Here is a 17,849-nt window from a genome sequence, read left to right on the forward strand (position 1 = left end):
CCCCTTTCTGTGCTTTTTATTTCATCTTGAGCTTGTTCAGTGTTCTCCACATCTCCTCATCACCTCCACATGTTGTCCCGTCTCTCCTTCCTGGCATTGCCTCTGTTGCTTCACATTTGTTCTCTTTTCTTTTCTCTTCCCTTGCCATCTCCCTGTACTCTCTCTGTAATTTACCTAAACTCTGGTTTGTCATCTCTCACCATGTAAGTGTCCGATATGAGGAGACGATGTCCCCGAGTAAAAGCAAACATTAAATTAAATTAAAGCACGCTAACATTAGCTACACAACTCCGCTGCTCTTCTATAATAAGGTAAAAGATTACGGCCAGGTGTTTAAAAAAGACATAAAGGGCAACGTACCTTTTGAATTTCTTCTCCTTTGTTACTATGGTCGATCTCCCATAGTCGACCCCCTATCCCACAGGTCGAGACCCCCTAGTAGCCTGGCGAACTTCCGTTGTGTTTTGAGTGACTTGCAGCGTTTGTCTCTTGCATGTGTTTTGAAGTTTGCGTCGCGTGTGCTCCGGTCTTTTTTGTGATTGCCGCATTTGTCTTGCAGCGTTTTATTGTTGGATTTGTGTAGCCTTTTGCACGTGTTGGCCACCGTAGATATCTGTAACAAAAAAACATTTCATCCAGGTTAAAAGACATAAACACTTCATGCACCTACTACAGGCTTAGAAAACTGGACTAGATATTTAAAAGCAAAAGCCACTTAATGCTGGATATGTTTTTGATCGATATACAAGTCTTGTATGGCTGGGGTTTTCCCCAAACATGATTATTATGTTAATTTCCATCTAAAATATTTAATGCAAGAGTCCTTTTGACAGAGGGAACGATCTCAGTTTCAGCTGTTTGTTTCTTAGCCTGTGTTTGCCTAGACAATTTTCAGCTGAACTGGGAAATGCAACACAGAAAACAGAGAGATAAAGCTCCACAATGTGGGGTAGGGAAAATGAGTCAAAATGACAAGTAATCTAAGCTCATATCCAACTTTGTAAATATATTTATGTACAGATTTGATTTTTCTGAGCTCTGATTTTAGTTCACTTTAGTACTGTGTGCAAACCTAGCTTTCATCTTCTTTTATGAGCTCTTAGTATTGTGTATGTGTCTGTGATAGTCCAATTCATGCTCCCAGAAACTGGGAGGAAATAAACCAACCCTGTAACAACCAAGACAACAGTTCATGTTGTATTGAAACGATGCAAATTTAGCGCTTTGTGATTTATCTTGTTGTTAAAGTAGTAGAAAAAAAAACAAAAAACGTGAGCATATTTTCTTACAGACTGTTGCCTCCGAGCAGCATTGATGTTTATTTGTTTATGTGGTTTTAAGTTTTTTAAAAGCCAAAAATTCCCACCTTTTCACTTGAATAACAGAACAAATTAATTATTTGTGGTCACTTGATCCTCTGACGTCCTCACAGTTTTTTTATTTCATCTTTAAAAGCAACAACCCATGTATAGCTAATAACAGATGTGGGCGGAGATTGTTAATTTTGCAAAAAAAACAAGTCTGCTTGAGAGGAAAGTGTTATGAATAAATGGGCTAACAAAATGGGTGACTGTGTTCTGTATCCTACCAACAGTCTATGCTTCTTTCAGACACTTGCATAACATAACAAGATAGCTAAGTGGTTAAATCACACACCGCATATGTTCAGGTAGCATTGAATCCTCTTGATTTCCACATTACCAGGTCTTTCTGGCATGTATTGTCTCTGCTTTTCTCTATTCCACACACACCCATTAAATACTAAAAGAAAGAAAAAGAAGAGAGAAGCTCCTTTGGCCATTGTGTTGGCACATCAACAAATGCCCTCGTGAATGAATAGTTTGAATAATTATAATTGTGATTGGAAATGTATTTAGAAGGCCCAACCAAACAGTGAAATGGTCTGCACTTTCCAACCTTAGCAGACAAAGTGATTGCCAATTTGCCTCTCATTCAGCCATAACACACATGCTGCGATGCAAGGCACTGGCCTGCCCTTTGAGAGCACTGTGCAGTTCAGTTTATTACTCACGGACATTAAATCACAAGTACAAGAGGAGCTGAGTATGAAACTGCAATACTCCATCGCCTGCACCATTTAATCAGATGCTGCTTTTACTTTGTTTACATTGATAGGTGTCACAAAATCATCACTCGATGCACATTATGTTCTTGGAGTGATTGAAATGAACTCAAGTCTGTACTGTTTATTTCAACAAAGAGACTGAGTTAGGGTGTCTGCCAACAGGAGAACATATTTATTAAATGATCTTTGGCACTTGTAGCAAAGATCAAAGTGCTGGCTTACATCCATCACAGTGATTCCCCTGTCTCAGTCAGATTTAGTGCTATATCATAAAGACTGAAATAAGCTCGGTCAATATTTGTGCATTACATAAACAAAAACTAAATGCTTTCCTTTGTTAATATACTGTATGGTGTTAATTTCTGATGCAACAAGGATCCTCCGTGCAGCCTGACATTACAGTCATTTGGACTTGGCATATGTGTTAAGGACTAATTAGTGAGGAAAACACTGTCAAGATGCCATATGGTGCGAAAGACAAAGCAGCTTGCCGAGGTCTGGTGCCACCCAGTACACTTAAGAAATTCAAATGCCGGAGAGGCAGTCTGCGTCTGGTTGTATAAGGTATGTAAATGAGGTCAAATATTATCAAAATGTTGACATTTTTGTTTCGCAGTTGGAGGGAAAGAAGGCAGAGGGATTGTGAGGTAGATCAGTATGCCTGGTGTGAATGTCTCCATTATTATTGTCAAGTTTAAAACAGATTTAAATACTTCCACTGTACATTAGAGCGAAAAAAAACACCAATTGACATGCTCGATAATATGAACTGTCAAGGCACGCAGTCATTTGTCAGAACTGTTCTATAGATGAGGGGGCACTGCCATGGGTCAGATGGATCACAGGAGATTATGCTAATGCTGAAAAAAGGAACAGAGTCTTGTTCTCAGTCAGCAGTGACAAATCCTTGTGCGATGCCACATTACATAACGATTCTTACTTCTTTGACTTTCTCCATGATTGCCTTGTAAGAGCATTGACAGAAGTGAGAAAATAATGGGGCTGAGATCTGAAAAGAAGAGATGTAAGAATAAAATGTGTTTACATCCTTTCTCTGAGGAGACTGTTGACGAGTTGTTGTGAGGAAATGTTCAAATGTCTGCCTCCATTACATTTATTTACCCCATTTCTGAAAAAAAAAGGCAATTTTTATATTGTTTTGATGACATCATGGGTTGACTAATTGTATTATTGTGAAATAATGTTCCTGCAACAGTAAAGGTTAGACAAGCTCACTGGTGAGCTGTAGAGCTGGAAAATATTATTTTTGTTGCCATCCACTTCAAGCATAGCATGCTTTCAATTCAAGTTTACCTTCGGTCATTTTCGGTCAGAAGTAATCAAAATTTGTTAGATGCTTTAGTCACTTTAATTCTGCTGAATGTAGATTGCTCTCTATTTTAAGTGCAGGTTTAATTAAAATGTGTAATTTTAGTACAAGTCATTAATGCATTAATTTCCAACTCTTTTTTTTCCAGATTATTCATTCCTTTAGAGCGAAGTGGTAAATCTTACATACTGTAATTTGTTAGCTTATACAAAGGCCAGCAATCTGACCTTCAGTCTGATTCAAAACATGTCTCAGAAAACTAATTCTGAAATGTTGTTGTATTCTTAGATATTGCACGCAGTTATTATTTTAGGTGTTGTTGATTCTTAATACTCGAATGTTGTTAGAGATAAGCAAGCCATCCTTGTTACCATCACGAATGTTTATTTTGTTAATTCAAAGAATCAAATTTATATATGTGCAGCTTCTTTTCATAATGGGAAAAAAAAACATATTAAAACACAATGCCCATCGTAGTGATTTAATATGTGAGTATTCAGAAAGCCTCAAAATTCTATGTTACACTTATTCTTTAAGTGAAAAAGATTGATCACCAGGAAAACATTAGTAAATGTATGACAACTCTCAAACTTGAGTGTTCAATAAAAGCTCAAGTTACCATTTGATCATTTCTGTGACAACATCCTGAAAAAGACTAATACATATTACCAACAAGTAAAACGAACAATGTTTGAAATTCTAAATAATTCTGTTTGTTAAATTAGTTCATCGAAGCAAGATTCCTGCAATCTATGTCAACTCTGCATATGCTGCAGAAATAATTATGGAATCTTTAGCAAGAATTTAGAATTGCATTTCTCAACATGATCAATCATTAGAAAAGTTTGTAATTTAATTGTAAATTTAAAATGCTTTGTCTGTCATCAGGCAAATTTCACCTGAAAATGATAAAGGATTCCAAATGATAGTAGTCAATATCACTGATAATCTGAGTCTTACGAAGGCTCACAGTTAATGATGAAGACTTATTTCTTTCTTTTAGCAGAAGACCCCTCTTTATACAGTAGTTCAAAATGACACCGAAAATTTTTATGACCTTCGAAATTAACAAAGAAAAAAAAAAAGAAACTGCCTCTATGTCAACCCTCTCCCCTCTCCTTCTGTGTACTGCTGGTCAGAGAAAAAGGAAAAACGAGAGTCGAGAGTAGAAACGCATCTTGCTGAGGGCTGAGCTAATGACATGGACGTAGAGGGGACCCCCTGCCAGTGTGGACCACTGTGATGACAGGAGACATGAGAGAGGACCAGCAGGCCTTTCAAGTTTTGAAGGGAGAGTTGATGCAGCTACTTGCTGTGGGCAATTGTACATCTTACAATCTCAGCTGCTTTGCACTCCCTCTTTCACATTCAGAGGACGAAGGGCGCACATATCTACGAGAACTGCTTAGTTGGCCTCTGGAAATCTGCTACACCATTTTATTTCTCCTCTAGCTCAAGCTTTCTTAACCCTGGGATCAAGATCCCACAGGGGGTCCTTTAATATAAGAGAGAGGTCCCATGAGGAACACTGAAATGGCTGCATAGCAATTAGAATGCTTTCTTGTTTCACAGTTTTTTAGTTTTTCGAGTCTCTTTTTTAATTCATTCAATTTTTTGGATTAAAGCAACTTGAAAATACAAACTTTGAAGGATGAAAGATGTTTCTTTGGCTAGACAGACGTAGAACCTGCTTACATAAGAATTCAGAAATTAGTCTGCCAAAAAAATAGAAATAGAAAAAATAAACTAGATAAAGAATAATAGGTGTTATTGCTGTTATTGCCTCATATTTCAGTCTCGAAAGAGTTTGAATTAAAAGCCTCTACATATTTCGTTCCATATTAAAGACAGTTTGACATCACATAATAGCCAAATACCAGCCTGAAGCTTGGCACAGAAAACATGTTTAAACATGCAACACAGCCCAACTGATCTGCCTGAAACTGTGAACATCCTTGATCACATCTGCTTGGCCCTGATGGGGATATATCACCCACCTCCTCATAAGGATGTATAAATATCCTTTGAAAGGTGAATCAATCTTTATCATTACACCTACAATAACTTTCTAAATGAAGAGAGTATCCAGTGTGATCAGAGGGAATTCAAAATGGCTCATTTACTTTTGATTATTGTGCTTTGATTGGGTGAAAAGACAAGCTCACATTCATTCTATCTTTTTACATACTGCACTGACAGGTGCGAGCCCACCATGTAAAGCAGTTCTCTCCTCACATAAAATAAACAACAACCAAAACAACACATTCCTGAAATATTTAATCTATGGTGTGGTCTGTTTTTTTTGACAAAATCATTTTGAATCCATCAATTTTTAACAAAGCTGAATACTTCGCCTCCAGACGAATACTTTTGGGTGCTCTTTTTCAATTCTTCTATTTTTGTTCCTAGCGAGGGTTGCATTACTGTGAGAAATGAGAAACGGGACCCAGGGCTGTTAGTGTTCACCACTGGGGAAAAAGAAAATTCTCCTACATTTGCTGTATTGAGAACAGTGATTTGTAAATAAGACTGATGGAATCTAACACCAGATATGTAGCTGGGTTTGCAGAACAATGTCAATAACTATGATGTAAAGGAATTTATTTTTCTTCTGTTTATTTAATTTTTTTTGTCGAGGGGTTTATGAGAATTCAGTGACTTGCCTGCAGTAGACAGTTTCTCAGTTCTGAGAATCAAAGAGGATTTCAGATGGGTAGGCCAAGCCAAACTCTAGTCAGAAGAGGGACAGCAGAAAAACTGATCTGAAATAACTCAACTCTGAAAAATTACACAGCGGTTTGACTTATTTTATAGTTCTGGACCATTTTACACTGACTGTGGACGGTGTTGTAACATAGGTATCCTATGGTTGACAAAAATGGAGTGAAAAAGTTAATGACTCTCTGATAGTCAAGTGATGCTTAAATCAATAAATGACTTAAAAGTAAAATGGATAACTTGAAACTGTGTGGTTATGTTTGAGCATGAATGTTGTTCTTCCTGTTTGAGTCTCATTGCTTTCTCTACATGTATCCGTAAGACTGCTCGGGATGAAGACTGCATCCAGCACAGCTGGAATCATCTGTGGTACATAATATTGATTACATAACTCAAAGAAGTCTCTCTGCAAAGGTAACGAGGCCATGATCAATGGATCCTATAGGACTGCATTAAAATGTGGAATGATACTGTTTAGAAAATCACATGACCTTTGAAATTTTAAAAAAAATAGCCCGGTCTGTAGGAAAACATGTTGCCATTTTATGTCTCTGAGAACCAAAAATGAATTTCATGTGTTTGTGCAGCTGTATCCATCTATGCGTGTATGTATCTATCTATCTCTCTCTATATATGTATATGTTTATTTATGTATACACATATGTTGCACTGTGCTTCTTTCAGCAACATTCTGAACACATTCCAACGGCATGGACCTAAGTAAAAGAGTAGGTGTAAGGCTGACCTGGCTTTCACCCACTGAAAGCATGTGTTGCATTCACAGCAACAGATTACGATGTAAAAACCATGCACGAGCTGACTTTTTACCAGTGCTTACAGTGTTTTATCAAAAGCAAAGATGATACAAGAAGGATGTAAACATGCCCATCTTTTAACTTTTTATCCTTGTAGAAGTGTAAGAACCAATGCTCACTACATTTACATTTACAACAGAGAAATTTACAACTTCTCTGTCCAGTGACTGGTTGATGCACTCACATGGGCCAGGATAAAGGAGCAGGTAGAGAGTTACCGGCAGGGTTGTTTTTTTGTCGTTTTGGCTCTGTTGAATCATTTTATAAGTTCCTAGTTTCGGAGAGAAGCTTGATTCCGACAGTGTTTGACATGGCTGGTGTGGCGGGGGCTTCCATCCCCAATATCCCCCTTATGTGTTTGTAAGTATTTGTTTTTTATATGAAATTTCCTTTGAATCATTGCTACTTTATGGTGGCTTTATTCATTTTGGGTCCTTTAAGTCAATATTTGTTTCAGGGACTAAAACAATAATGTTTAATGCTTTTTACATTTTTTTGTCATCATATGCATTGAGTTTGTCTCTTCATTTTGGTTTGCATGGCTGGTATTGTTTGCATTTTAGTTTTGCAATTGTAACAGAAAGTTGATATTGCTCGAATACAAATTTGAAATCTAATCCCTAAAGAAAGTCAGTTTGGCAGATTTCTTATTCATACATTCATTCAGCTGCAGATGAAAACAAAAGCTGGCAACCATGTGTACACTCCAGATCTTGAAAAATACCCGGGCTTAGAGTTATGATTGATGTAGAGATCAGAAATAATCTGTTTGATCTTTATATCGGGACTTCGCCCGATCAGACTTCAGTCAAAGTGAGCAGTTTCAGTCCAGATGAGAGTCATAGAACACACTGGTAGAATAATGAAAACAGAAGATGTCTAAAATAAAATGGACAGAATTCTGGGTTTATTCTAAATCCCTTTGCCTGTGGTTGGGGAGGCAGTGCCAAAAGATATATAAGTTAATCAATCAGGTCTCCAGGTCCTCAGATGGTGAAAACACCTGAAAAGATTGATAGTGGGCAGCTTTAGCGGCATTTCCTAAAGTAAATTCAACTTATCTGCAAAACCTTTCTGCCTGTATTTAAGATGTTCTCCTTTGAGATATTTCCTCTGTATTATTCTGTCCTGTAAGTCTTGCCTTAGTAAGGACAGGACTTTTTATTTGACATTTTTCTCTTTTTTTCCCCCCAAATACCGTGGAAGGATTTTGAAACAACAGCAGCTAAAATACTGTACAGTAAGTTTTGACATGCTGTGCTGGAGGCAAGGCTGAGGAACTTAGACTCGCGACATCACATCCTTGTGAAAGTTCACACTGCTTATTTGTTTTTCTTTCTCTTTGTGCAGGTCAGGTGTCGAACTGAATCCCCGATTAAGTTATCTTTTACAGGTCAAGTGATCAGGTGTTGGGCTCATGGATAAATGACTATTTGTGCAAGGATATATTGCCTTCCAGCCTTCCTTCCATTCCAACAACTGTGCCACGTTTTCTCAGCATGTTTTGTCACATAGCATCCAGTCACAATTGTGGTCGCTTGTTGTTATTTTTTTAACACACAAAAAAAAAGAAAACATAAGGCATTAACAGTTGCCTGTTTGAAACTGAACTCTGTTGCCCAATCAGGCAAGTGAAAATGAATGTCAGGTCCTCATTTATTTTACTGAAAAGTATAGTTTTGTTAGGTGTCCACTATCTATCCACAATGCTTTGTGCACAGTCTGTTTAAAAAATGGCACTATGTTAAAAATAATCTGATTCTAACCAGGTGTTATGATTGGGTAAATACAATCCCAGATGGAAAACAGTGCATAACACATGACACCATGTCATTATGAATTCAACAAAAACTGACCCAAAATGCAGAAAAAGTATGTGAAAAAATAAGTACACTCCTACTACTTCCATAGGAATGGAGAGGGTAAGTAAATGTCAGGTGCTGCTATTCAAATACATTGTATCGTGTGTGGGCTCACTTTCTTTTTCGTGTGACCGTAGACCTGCTTGCTTATCAAAAACATGAGAATTCCCATACTCACAATATGAAATCCTTAAGATATTTGACGCTCTAATTTGACCTGGGTGAGCAGGACTTGTTAAGATTCATTTGAGTTGTAATGCCTCCTATTAACACATGAATATTAAAATGTTCATAATCTAAGACAGGGCTAAAATAGGCCTGAAAATAGCAGAGGCGAGATCATTTATTCGTAGAAAGCTACACATTACAGAGACAAATGCAGGAGCAGACTAATTGAGGCAATGTAATTCGTCAATTAGGGATAATTTATTTTACAAGGCACCGCTGCTGTCCTCCTCTGATTCAAATATAGTTCTTTATGATAAATTCAATCAAATGGTACTTTGCAGTTAAACACTAGATATAATGTTCTCATAAAATTTTTAGAAGACAAGAAATTTGTCATTTAAACATTCATCTCTGTGACCAAATATGGCTACATAGTTAAGTTACGCTGCAGTACAAGTGATTAATAAGACTTGGTAGAGCAGTCTTTCCTTTATACAGAAGACACTATTACCTTGCAGTGGCACCTTAAAGCTCCTCTCTTAGTCACAATTATTATTATTATTATCATTGTTATTCAATAGAGTGATCCACATGCATGATACAACTGCAGTGCTGAACTGATTTATAGGGATTAGAGCAAGAATCTGAGGAGTTGGTAATGCAATGCTTTTGCATCAGATATAAACATTAGTGAGACTTAAAAAGATTTCAAAGCTATGTCTTGCAGTGACATGTGCAGGGTGAAATATTTGTGGCTTTTTCAACTGACTGTCAGACACAGCAATCAGATGTCAGAGGCAGGTGGTGTTAACTGCAATTTACATCAGTTGCTTGTCATGGTTTTAACCCATTTGTACCACATAATAAATTGTCAAAAAAGCTAATTTTTGCAAATCTACAATGCAACATCTGTGACAATAGCTGAGATATGAATGTTACAATTAAAAGTAAGCTACAGGGAAATAATTAATGTGCTGAATAAAGTCTTCAGAACTCGGAAAATAAGCCTCTTATGAACTTATGTAAATGAATATGTCCCCACAGAGGATGGAGACTGACATTTTCCATTTGTCTTATGGACATATTATAGGCTAAAGGATTCTGCCTTTGTCACTTTTTCAGCTTTTAAATACTCTGTCAAGTTATGGAGCTTATCTAAAATGTTATTTAACAGCTTAAAAAAAGCTTTTTTTTTAACTCAATTCTGAGGATTTCTGTTTGGAAAATTCTAGTGGAACGCAGCAATTTACCTTATATTTTGATAACATTTTTATTTTTCTATTTGCTTTCTAAATTGTTGTGCACTAACATCATTGCAAATCCCAGTTTCTTATGTTGGGCAAAAAAAGGCAAATAAGAACTTTATCAAAAACAAGAAAAACAACAGAAGGTCTCATGTGTGAGGAGAAAAGGACAGTCAGGGACATGACATGGAGCCAGAGATCCTCAATATTCCCAGTTGCATATCAACTTCCAAACCAGATCCCATTGGACAAAAGTGATCCGACTGCAGGGTGGTAACAAATCTTCTCATCTGGAATTCTGTCATGGTGACCTATGGGCTTGGTGACCTGCTCAGTCAATGGATCAAGGTCAAGAGTGAGAGGAAAGTTTGATTCTAGGCGCTTTTGTGTGTGTGTGTGTGTGTGTGTGTGTGTGTGTGTGTGTGTGTGTGTGTGTGTGTGTGTGTGTGTGTGTGTGCGAGCATGTGTATCTGATAGTGAGAAATACAGAGCCTGGGTGATGGTTTTTTTTTTTCTCCATCTTCTCATATTTAATGAATGACATAGGAATTAATCATTTTTTTTAGTTGGATGAGACAATGTATAGTCTGTCAGATGAGTTTACTGGTGCTTCCTTGTTGTTTTTATGGCAGGAAATTTCAAAACTCTCACCGTATGCATGCGTGGTTTGACCTGTACAACCCACCTGTGTGTAATAAAGTGGGCTTTTAAATATTGCATGTTGGTGAGTGAGTTTTAGCATTAATTCAGTTCTGTCATGAACATTATGGCATTAACTACAGATTATTTTATTGAACTAATTTGACAATAAAATGAAAGAGGAAGTTCAACAAATCTGATTTGGCTGATTGTTTCTAGCTCCACCTTCTCTATCAGTTTCCCCGTTTTCTTCTGCCTGGTCATTTAGCTCCACTGCCACACCTGTGTTCAATACTCTCAGCTGCATTCATTCCCTCATCGCTTTGGTAGTGAAGCTGATTTTTCTTAGTCTTTGTCAGATCCTTACTGAGAGGAAAAAAAACAAAACTGTTTTCCGTCGTTCTTTTTTTTTTTTTTTCTCTCTCCTGGTGGCACTTTCCAGGCTGCATAGGTCATCGCCATTGCAGCCCTAGATGTCCTGCCTTTGTGGTTCGGTTTGTGTCGAGTGAATTTGTTATTTTTAGTTTGTTTGCACTTAGAGTTTTGTATTGCCAGTTCTGTCTTTTTTTGCTGCGCTTTTTTTTGTTTGTTTTAGAAATAAATCGGTTCAGGATTCTTCGACCTCGGGTCTCCTTCTGTGTCTGCATTTGGGTTCTTCATCACAACAATTGCCACTAACTGTAACAATGTTCTTATTGTAACTCTGGCTTACGAGGAAATATGAAAAAGAATTTAAAAAAACTTTGACAACTTTTTTACATTGCACAATGTTAAAATGCTCAATTGCAGTGATTCCAGTGAACTTAAGTAGAATATTTTGTCGAATACTTCATAAATATTCATAAGTACATGAGAGGTACTACCTCCAGTAGCGGTCCTTAGGCAAGACCACCTCACGCTACCTGCCTACCTGGGATATGAGTGTAAGTCGCTATAGATAAAAGCATCTACCAAATGCATAAACATAAACACAAACACAAATACAAATAATGGAGCCTGATGAGACTGCTTTTTTATGTGTCTGTGCTTGTCTGTAGTACTGTAGTTCCCTGTGGTTCACAAAAAGGCTGTACTGTTGCTCACTTCCCTTAAAGATGACAACCATAGTCTTGACCTTAAATCATTAACTGATGGAAAACAAACAAAAACAGAAATGTTACAATTATAACAATACCTTTCTTATTACGACTGATACTATCTCTTTAAATAGCATCAGAAGCTAAAGCTGTCAGGAGCACAGAAGACTTAGGCTCTGTTTACATTAATTCATTTCACCATTTCTTCGTGTCGGCGTCTTGCAAACTATTTACATTTAAACTGAAACGGGGATCGGCTGATTCGCTAGTCAAATGACTAAACAGCCATCACATCACATGATCGCTCTTGCATCTGGAGCATGAGCAACTGCTTTATATTAACAGATTTATCAGGGCTGCTCTGGACATTCGAAAGTTCTCGCGCCATTCTTCGGCGACAACAACTTCCACGAAATTGTCCCACCATGCGCTGCTTCTTCCCGGTCTAACCCAAAAGTGGCGCTCCATGTACGGCTTGCGTTGCTGCTGTGGCTGGGTTCTCATTATAAAAGCCGAGTAGCTAGAGCTCAGCACTGCGTATCCCCGTTTCTCCCCGTTTACAACTGCTAAAATCAGCATCGTATGCGAATGCTTACGTGGGCTCCGGCGTATTTGAATCCTTCCACCTATGAAGTCGTATTCCAGTATTTTAATGTAAATGGACAGTGCATCCGCGATAGAAACGATATAGAAACAGATTAGTATAAACGGACCCTTAAATTATTATTGTGGTGTCAAAGTGCTGTAGGATCTACAAAGGGATCATTTCAAGTATTTTTTTTTAATTGTTTCTTTTTAATTATTGATTCTTCCCTCTATATGTGTCACTGAAAGCCCATAAGAATGTTGAAGAGAAGTATCTAAGTCATAAAGGCTCCTCTGTAGATCCTCAAGTACAACTGACATGTGTATAAGACTTTACCATTTTATCAGCATCTGACATTTCCTATTGAACTGGTACAAATGGCATTTCCCCAGACAACTTGTTAACTTTTAAAGGTTGATAGATTCAATACAGACCCGCCTCATAAGCAGTGGATCATGCTGAAAAACAAAGCTTTGAGATTAGCTGCCGTCATCTCCAGGATGAGATGTGGCAGTCTGAGCAGCAAAATGTGAACAGTATTCAGAAGGTGAAATAGAACATATTGATCTAGAAGCATTTATTGGTAAGAATACCCTAATTTCAAGCTCTGTGCTGCACCTGCTGCTGTCACTATATACTGACTGCAATCTACAAGCACTTTGGTATGAATCTGTCCCTAAGTGACTTTGGTTTAAGCCGTGACCGTAGAAGAGAGATAGTCAGGTGAAATAGATTATACAAATATAAACCTTTAAGCAGGAAGGACGATTCTTTTTTTTGTTCAATGTTTAAATGACCGGAAATGAAATAATAAAGAAATTGAAAAACATATTAAAGCTCATTTTTGTGCTTTTACAAAGTATTATAATCAGGAATCCATATCCTCCTCTTGGTTCTAAGGTCATCCCACATATCCAAGTGTGTACAAGGTGGACAAGAATAACGGCAAATCCCAGAGGAAAATTTTACTGCTCAAAGCTTGCTCTTCTATAACTCAGGAGACAAATTTGAGATTCTCATCTCAGCCTCATTTTAGTTTCTATTTTGTCTAAAATGTTTCTCATGTGTTTCTCCTAAAATTCACTAGGAGCAATAGGTGAGACAGAGTAATTAGAGGGAGTCATACTTGAGATTTAATGGAGATACTTTGCTAATCTCAATTCAGTGTTTTTAATGGCTCCTTTATTTCTCCTTGGACAAGAAAATGAGCCATACTGGAGCTGCTATGGAGCAATATGGTGCGCGCGCACGCACGTGCACCATATTGCTCCATAGCACGCACGCACACACACACAGTAGCATATATATATATATATATATATATATATATATATATACACATACACATACACCCCAACAGCCATCAGGCTATATAATTCTATAGCAAATGAGCTGACAGACAAATTGATTTCCCTTTTGGAATGAATAATCTGAATCTTTATTCAAAATCAAAACAATGACTGAGTATTTCAAGGAGCTGTAATAAGGTTAACAATAACAATAATGTTTACAAAAAAGCAAATTCTATTCTCACATTATAAAAACTGAAATATAAATGCTCTTTTCAGTAAAACTATGTTTTTAAAACAGTACCAATGTCCAACAGTGTTTTGAGCAGTATCAGCACAACTTTACAACAGTGCACATTGCACAACATTTAACAACTTTTAAGAGTCTTTAAGGCCCTCATTCAGCATTTGTATACAGGGACTTTTTTTGAACATGGTCATTTCAACAAATGTCTATCAGTATGCCCTATGAAATACTTCACAGCGTTGAGGCCCTGATGCGGCATTTATTTATGAAGGCTTTTTTTACTTTACTTTTCTCCACCGGTTTCCATCCATCCAGGGTACTACAGCGCATGATGTAAGCTGCAAGAAGAAGAAAAACAGAAAAGAAAGCACAAATTACAAATTTCAAAATGTAACAGCAGTTACAATGACAGTATTGAGAGCTTTTTTTATGTCACAAAATTCACATTGAAATATCTCTGGTTTACACGAGGAAATTCAGTAAAACTGTGAGGTCACTGAAACAATCAAAACATTAAAGGGATAGTTCGCCTCTTCTGACATGAAGCTGTATGACATCCCATATCAGCAACATCATTTATGAACATCTTCTTACCCCCTGCTGCGTCCTGTGAGCAGAGTTCCAGCCTCGTTTTGGTGTCGTTCTCAAGGAAAAAGTCAGACCTCACAATCGCTTGGCCCTATTTTCTCTCCCTTCGTATCACTGCCTGCTGCCGCCTGCCAACAGCCTGTTACGGTGTTTGCTGCTCGGAAGCAGGGGACTGCTCGGTCTGCACAGTTTACACAACCCGTAGTGATATGAAGGGAGAGAAAATAGTGCCAAGTGATTGTGAGGTCTGACTTTTTCTGGATGAACGATTTTGTGATGCAAATGTATTACTCTGTTGAACGCATATTGTTTTGAGAAGCAAAACGCTTTATTTTTTAAACCCCAGCCAACTAGCCGGACTACCTTCATCAACACCAAAACGAGGCTGGAACTCTGCTCACAGGACGCAGCAGGGGGTAAGAAAATGTTCATAAATGATGTTGCTGATATGGGATGTCATACAGCTTCATGTCAAAAGAGGCGAACTGTCCCTTTAAATGTAGCTATGTGACACATGGGGTTCTAACACATCAGAAATTATACCAAATTTGGCCAGATATTGTGATGAATGTGAGAAGGGGCAGAAGAAAGAGGGGAAAACAAACTTAGAAATTAACTAGAAATTAAAAGTAGAATGACAACAAATTAATTTTTGAAAATAATTCTTCTTTATGTTATGTATTTTAACTGATGGATTTCCACAACCTGTCCATATTTCCATAAATTGTTAACAATGAGCAATGTACTTACTTAGAATCCCACTGACTTTGAACTTATCCAGGACTGTCTTCCCATCTGGCACCTTCCCGTGCTTCCCAAAGGCCACAGCATTTCGGCACTCCTCTGCAGTAAAAAACTCATCGAAAAGAAGATGGAACAATCTGAGGCAGTCCTTCTTTGCTTCTGCATGTATTGCAGCCAGGCGGGTAGAAGACATGAATAGGCCACTTTCTGGAAACAGCTCTTGATTCCCAGATCTGTGTTTTGGAGCCCCAACATCAGCCCGAGGTTGGATCTGTTCCACTTTGCTCAGAAAGCTTTTTAATGCCTCGAGGTGCTCACCACCTGTGACACAAAATATGAATTACCTTACAGGGACACAGCAGCAAAAATAAACTAAAGAAAAGGAAGAGACTACTTCAAAATAAATTAATAAAAAAAAAATAAAAAAAATAAATAAAGAGATTTCATGATGGGCTAAGATTTTTACCAAATTGCTAAAAGCTTTTAAGTTTTAGTTTAATTTGGTACATTAGGGAAATTGTGAAAGGAAAAAGTAATAGTGTTAAAGGAACAATTAACAGCAACAGAGAGACAAAATGTACTTACTTATACTGCACAGCACATCCTGCAGTGTGGCCTTCTCCTCCACTAATTTTTCCACCTTTGCCTTGCATGCCCTGCATGGCTTCCATGATCTGTCTTCTCTTGATTCAGGCAAACTGAAAATTGACTCTCCATATTCTGGAAGTGGATCACGCTCGATGATGAAAGTATCAGCAGATGACGAGCTTGAAGAAGTCTCATGTTCAGATGTACTAGGCTGGCTCTGGTCCCCAAGAACAGCAAGTGTTTGATTTTTACTAGGACTGTACAACATTTTGAGAAAGCTTTCTTTGGCTGTTACAGTAGGAGCTGGTGGCTGTCTTTGGTGATCCAAATCCATGAAAACAGGTTGTTCTGACAGGTCTGAAGATGTGGGCAGTGCCGTGTGAGATTGGTGATGCTTTGAATACTGTGAAAGATTGGAACAATGTGTGACTGGAGACAGAGTGGGTACATACTGGTGGGGCGGCTGGATAGGTGGAAGCTCGTAACATGGATGCGTACGTGGCGATGACTGGGAAACTGGAACCTGGTACTGTGGCCGGGCAGTTACAGGCTGGTGCTGTGGCTGGATAGGTAAAGATGACTCGGTAGGTGGAGGTTGGTACACTGGCCAGGTAGTTGGAGACAGGATGACTTTGTGATCCACAGTATTTGAATGATCCTGTTCAGAGGTGGACTGATCTGTTTGAGGTAGTGATGGAAGGTTGTAGAATCTTTGAGCAGCTGCATCTTTTTTTTTCATGTCTTTCTTTGTGGCCTTCTTGGCATCCACTGTCTTGTTAACTGTTCCAACGAAGTCTACTGTGGCGCTGTAGAACTTGTTGTCGGACCATCTTGCAAGTACTTCTTCCCCTGGCTTCAGATCTCTAAGGCAGGCGGTGGGTTTATCATCTTTGCTTTGTATATCACAGACATTAAAAATCTTTGCCGTGTATCCATCTTCAAAGGTCAAAAATACAAAAAGTCCTGAAAATGAACAGATAAAGGAGATTTTGAGTAAACTAGAACAGGCTAAAAATAAATCTTACTTATCATGGTACTATATCTTATTGGTCTCAATTCTAATCCTCTTAGACCTTAGCAAAATAATTTTGGTTCTTCACTTGAGCCTTCAACTAGCATTAACTTTATTCTTTTTGCATAGACTTTATTATCTTGTTTTTTTTTTAATCAATTTCCCAGCCCCAAATGTAGTGATAATTTGACCAATACAGTTGTAAAATTCTGTCACTAAAATATATAGTTTCAAGTGGGGGTTACTCTCGCCTTTCTTGACATTTCTTTTGAAAAAATCCTGTAAATCAGTGTTTGTGGCTGAAACTGCCAATATATTGATAATAATAATCCAAGTCATAAGAGACCAGAGACTGTCAAAGATTTTGGTTATTATAGTGTCCAAAGTAAGTTAGAAATGACAATTACACCAAAAATGAGCAGAGCAATGTAGTGAAAAAATAACTCAATTACCATCTGAGTCGTCTTTGGGTGAGCCGGGGTCTGCTTCATAAAAACACATCTTCTTCGGTGGGTTTCGCGCTCTTTTGGGCATCTCTTTTTTGGCATTTCCTGCTGGGCCATCCATTCTGTGAAATACATAAAAGTAGAATACATTTTAATTATTTAAAAAGGTGATTCAATGTCTTATTTAGTTTTATCATGTCATTAAATATCATAATTTGGTACAGAAACTTGTTGAAACATTTGGATACAGAGATGTGTTACTGTAACCATATCAGACAAGTCAGGAACTGAAAAACAATGTCTTAAAGAGGATATATCCTCTTAAATTTCAACACATAACAATTTTGGCCACAGCGAGCACTTTAAATATGCATGAGGCTCCAAAGCAAATATCTTAATTGCCAAAAATCA

General features: G+C 37.7%; 1 protein-coding gene across 1 annotated transcript; it reads right to left on the minus strand.

Annotated features, from left to right (window-relative positions):
* Positions 1 to 16,081: 16,081 nt before the first annotated feature.
* LOC142383508 (uncharacterized) lies at positions 16,082 to 17,567 on the minus strand. The gene is made up of 3 exons (XM_075469188.1): positions 17,445 to 17,567; positions 16,157 to 16,943; positions 16,082 to 16,112 (listed from the first exon to the last, which is right to left on the minus strand). Exons 1-3 carry the CDS (start codon positions 17,557 to 17,559, stop codon positions 16,082 to 16,084), a joined length of 933 nt encoding a protein of 310 aa, XP_075325303.1. The 5' UTR covers positions 17,560 to 17,567.
* Positions 17,568 to 17,849: the final 282 nt, after the last annotated feature.

This window comes from Odontesthes bonariensis, chromosome 1 (assembly GCF_027942865.1).
Source record: "Odontesthes bonariensis isolate fOdoBon6 chromosome 1, fOdoBon6.hap1, whole genome shotgun sequence".
NCBI classification, from domain to species: domain Eukaryota; kingdom Metazoa; phylum Chordata; class Actinopteri; order Atheriniformes; family Atherinopsidae; genus Odontesthes; species Odontesthes bonariensis.

What these genes read in the sequence shown, in the direction of transcription:
- LOC142383508 (XM_075469188.1), bottom strand. Translation starts at nt 17,559, where the DNA reads ATGGATGGCCCAGCAGGAAATGCCAAAAAAGAGATGCCCAAAAGAGCG. An exon ending in ACCCAAAGACGACTCAGATG is followed by an intron (nt 16,944 to 17,444) that starts GTAATTGAGTTA and finishes GTTCATTTTCAG; the next exon opens with GACTTTTTGTATTTTTGACC. An exon ending in CATGAGACTTCTTCAAGCTC is followed by an intron (nt 16,113 to 16,156) that starts GTCATCTGCTGA and finishes ATCCACTTCCAG; the next exon opens with AATATGGAGAGTCAATTTTC.